This window comes from Gymnodraco acuticeps, unplaced genomic scaffold, assembly GCF_902827175.1.
Source record: "Gymnodraco acuticeps unplaced genomic scaffold, fGymAcu1.1, whole genome shotgun sequence".
Lineage (NCBI taxonomy): Eukaryota > Metazoa > Chordata > Actinopteri > Perciformes > Bathydraconidae > Gymnodraco > Gymnodraco acuticeps.
This window is the reverse complement of record NW_022990583.1, coordinates 806,914-811,386: the sequence shown is the minus strand read 5'-3', so window position 1 is coordinate 811,386 and position 4,473 is coordinate 806,914. Positions and strand designations below refer to the sequence as shown.

The 4,473-nt window shown below is 39.3% G+C and overlaps 1 protein-coding gene across 1 annotated transcript; it reads left to right on the top strand.

The window, feature by feature from the left end:
- The first annotated feature begins 275 nt into the window (after positions 1-275).
- Positions 276-4,002, top strand: LOC117553863 (sperm acrosome membrane-associated protein 6). Its single transcript, XM_034227945.1, has 9 exons — positions 276-489; positions 587-673; positions 847-928; positions 1,155-1,178; positions 1,245-1,345; positions 1,924-2,027; positions 2,747-2,903; positions 3,618-3,795; positions 3,930-4,002. Exons 1-9 carry the CDS (start codon positions 276-278, stop codon positions 4,000-4,002), a joined length of 1,020 nt encoding a protein of 339 aa, XP_034083836.1.
- The last annotated feature ends 471 nt before the right edge of the window (positions 4,003-4,473 follow it).

The following is a 4,473-nucleotide window of genomic DNA, read 5'->3' as shown; positions in this document are numbered from 1 at the left end:
GGACCAGAGACAATAGAATGGAGGGAAGAATGGAGGTGTGATGCTCTCCTCTCAAACCCAAGCATGTTAAGGATACATAAGCAGGACACTTTCAAAATCTTGCTTACAATGTCATGTGGGATATGCACACTAAATGAATAATGAAAGCTTTAATTTGTAACCTTCTCCTGGATATACAAAACACCGGAATGTCACCGTGTGGTCACCATGAGCCCAGGATTTGAATGAAAACAGTTCATACAGAATCAGCTTGAGTTAGATGCTCACGCTGCAAAATGTGCAAATCTGCTTTGTGTCTGGTGTGTGTTAGCTTGCTGTTAGGACCCTCTCTAAGCTGCTATCAGTGCTTTGTTGAAGTGCAAGACAGTCTTCGCCTGTGTTGGGGTCACATTTTGACTGAGCACAATGTTAGAAATGTGGACTCCTGCTTCAGGAAGCTGGACCGCATTTTCAACAACCATGAGAGAGTGATTGAGGCTGGAAGAGTGGGTACGAGGTTGTTTTTGTATGTATTATGTTTCATCACGAAAGACAACGTACACAGTAAGAAAGATGGTTTATATTTTGATGTGTGTGCCTGTTCCAGGTAAGGGCTATGACAAACAACTGAAAGAACTTCTGGATGGGGAGATCCTGCCCATGGTGGAAGAGTTCGACAAAAAGCGGAATAATGGTAGCTGAAAACCTGCTCTGATAGACACATAACTGCACAAGTTAATGAGTCTTTAGGGTGCCAGGAAAGGAGGGGAGTTAGAAATGAGTTTTCAAAATGATGCCCTAAAGCACACGATTCACCGGGATGTGCTGAGCTGAATATTTCTGTTTCCCCTCCTCTTCATCCATCAGACACAGTGTATGAGGAGAGGTTGCAGACAGCAGCAGACAATTTCATCGCAGCTGCCTCCAAACTGCCTAGAGGTGAGACAGGGTCTCTTCCCCTTTCCTTCATCTTTTCATCTATGGTAAGACCCCATATTAGGTCATTACAGCTCCCTGTGATCTCTGTTCTCTCTCTGGAGTGAGCTAGTTATGTTATTACAGCCTTTCAAATAGTGTGGAGAGTAAAGGAAGCAGGTTGAACTGACGACTTCTGGGTGGAAAGCAACTCATGAAATCAAAATAAAATAAATGACTATCTTATTTTGTTTTTACAGTCTCTGGATGCCTCCCTCCATGTGGTTAGTGTTTCTACTTTTTTTTGTCTATTTCTTATAATCATTCATGTTGTTGGACACTAAATACTCTTGTACTTTTATGCACCCATCAGGATTTCAGAGTGCAGGTGCTGTATACAACTGTATTACCTGCCAATATGACTCCTGTGAACTCCCTCTTGACTGTCCAGGTGGGTATTCATAGTTCAACATATTACTGTTACATCACAATTTTCTAATAGTTAAAAAAGGGTGTACTAATCCAGACTTGACACATCCTTACATAACTATAATATCACCTTCATAAGCCTCCACTCTTGATCCTTGAAATTCTCCGTTTTTGATCCTTGAAATGCTCTTAGCAGGAAGTCAAGATTATTAAAAAAAAAAAATGACAGAGGCGAGGTTTTATTTCCACACATTATATATTTTTGCACAGAGCCCCCAAGGTACTCTTTAAGTCCTTGGCTTCTTTATGCAAGGTGACAGTTGACTCCCACACACGGTGGTATAGATTCATATCAAGCCTGTGCAGCGCAGTCACTGTTTAGCATTTCATCACTTTTACTCCGCTCCACAGAGACTGGGCTTAAGTATTATCATTAAGGAGGGCTCAGACTGCAAGAGCTGCCCCCCAGTGAATGTTATCTGTGTGTGTGTGTGTGTGTGTGTGTGTGTGTGTGTGTGTGTGTGTGTGTGTGTGTGTGTGTGTGTGTGTGTGTGTGTGTGTGTGTGTGTGTGTGTGTGTGTGCCTATATGTTTGTGTCAGTTAAAGAAGTTACAGCAATGGAGAACAGCAGGAGCCAGATGTGGTGTGAAGTGCCATTTCACTTACCAGGAAATATCGAGGTGATCTGGAGGTTTGCAGAAGAGGTACGCTCACCCTATGATGAACTATTCAGGTTCACTGCAAATTACTTTTAAATGAATACTTAAACATTTAAAACAACACATTATGACTTTCTTCCCAAGAGTTAAATTAGAAGATTGATACCACTCTTGCTGAAGCTGTGTCACGGGACCAGTAAGCTTACTTAGTTTAGTTTAGATTAACATTTGAAAGCAGGAGGAAATAGCTACAGTAGCCTGGCTTTGTTCTGAGGTAAAAAAAATTAAAAAAAAGCTTTCATAAAGCTACATTTGCCACATTTTGTCAAATAGCAGTCGCATTTATAAAGTTAACAGTTTAATTTGTTTATGTGAAGGCTGTGTCTAAGCTGTAACAAGCCAAATGTTTGACTAACCAACACATTCATTCCTTTCCAACCCACATAAATAAACATTAATGGTAACACTCAATAAATAGACACAGCGCAGGCCTTACATTCATCCTTTTAACACCAACCAATACAACACAGCGCAATTTTCACGTTTTGGAGGGGTTGTAGTTTTATATAAGGAGTATGTATGGGACTGTTTATTGGCCTGGACATCACTGCAACCTGCCAAGAAATACTGCAGAACATAATACCATCCCGTAACAATTTGTATTCTCATCACTTTAAACAAATTAGTTATAGCATGTTGACTGGTGGGTACTTTAATTTACTTTGGAATTGTTATAATTATTTTTATTTAAAAAACTTGGACAGGTGAAAACCCAGCAGGTGGATCAGTTTAAAGAAGTTACTGCAGGCCTGGACACACTTTATTCCATCCCTTCCAGCAGCTTGCAGCATGTGGGCACCTACCAGTGTGAGATCTACTCAGGCCAACGCTCCATTGTCAGGCTCTACTTCTATCTCACAGGTAACACAATACAATACTTTCAGATTTAATTGTACTCTTTGTATTAGATGTTAAAACTGATGGTACAAAATGATGCTATTTTCTTGGAATATTGTGAATAACTTTGAGGGGGAATTGTAAACAAATGGAAAGCACAAATAAAAGCCAGTCGTAAAAAAACTCCTCAAATCTGTGGAAATCGTCAGTTATGAAACCACATAACAAGGGCTCAACGGCTGTGCCACAAATCAAATCATGGAGGCAATCAATATAATGACCCAATTCAGATTTCAGTAAATTAGTGAATGTGTATTTATGGATATACTTGTATGGATATGCATATTCATACACTTTGTATGTGTGCATACAGTACTGTATGTACTGTACAATTACATGTGTATCTTTCCTGATTAAGTATTTATATACATTCTTAATAGACTTCACTGCACTTTTCTTTTAGTCGTGTTGTTCTTTTCTTTTATGCTTATTTTTCTCTTAATGATTTAAGATTAAACTGTTATATAGACAACTGTTGAACTGGGGGGGGGGGGATAGCAACCCCACAAATTACACAAATTATGATTGAAAGTAATGACAACGTATGAAAGATATTTTTCATATATTTGTTTTTATTTAGCATTTTACCAAGTCCATCACCATTATCTTTTGCTGTTTGGGCTCAATGTGAGTTGAAACTCTCTCTTTCTTCTCTCTGTCTCTCTGTCTCTCTCTAAGTGACCCCCCAGGTTGTGGCCGGCCACACAGAGCTGCAGGAGATATTTGACCTGTCTCTGCTCCCAGGAGGGCGGTTTCTCCCTGCGCCTGCTGGTCCCCCCCACTCCCTCACCACCTCGCCACTGCTTCTCACCGCCTGTTTGACGGCTTTGCTTCTGCTGCTGTTCCTCTCCATGGGGTAAATAAAAATCTATTATTTATACAATCTGACACATTCACAGCAAAGAAATGTTCTTGAGAGGCCAAGATGCACCAAGCTAAGGCACATATTAGTTGTTTTCATATGTCCTACTTTTTCTTTTCCTGTTGCAGAGCTCTGTATTGGTCAGTATTACCAGACCAAACAAGTCATGCTGAGCAAGAAGAAGAATATTTAGGATTGTGAGAATTTTACAGATACATGTACTGCAATAAAGGCATTTTATCCAGCATTTGGGGTTACGTCATTGCTTACAGAAAGCCGGTGTGTGACTCTTTCTGCCACTAGAGGGCAGGATCTATCAGTGGAGCTCAGTGCACTGTGCTGCATTAACAACAAAACGTGTTCTCTTTGTGTCTCACAATGATGAGTAACGGACTAGGTATACTCACTTACAATGCTTGCTATAAACAATATGTAGTGAGATATAATTATGATATTGTAATTTTTACTCCTCTACATTTATCTGACAGGTATAGATCATTTTCATATTAGGTTGACATACACATAAGCTAAAATCAATCATCTGCCAAAAGTGTGTCATTTAAAACATAATGTTATATAATATAATGTAATTTAATAATCCAAGGAATTCTAACTTTGTAAAAGTTATACCATTCCGCATAATGAATACTTTCAGTTTTGATATGTACCAAA

Bases quoted from the DNA above. Each gene is read 5' to 3' on its own strand.
- LOC117553863 (XM_034227945.1), top strand. From the start codon at position 276: ATGTGCAAATCTGCTTTGTGTCTGGTGTGTGTTAGCTTGCTGTTAGGA. The intron at 1,179-1,244 runs GTTAGTGTTTCT...CACTAAATACTC, and splicing joins TGGATGCCTCCCTCCATGTG to TTGTACTTTTATGCACCCAT. The intron at 2,028-2,746 runs GTACGCTCACCC...AAACTTGGACAG, and splicing joins TCTGGAGGTTTGCAGAAGAG to GTGAAAACCCAGCAGGTGGA.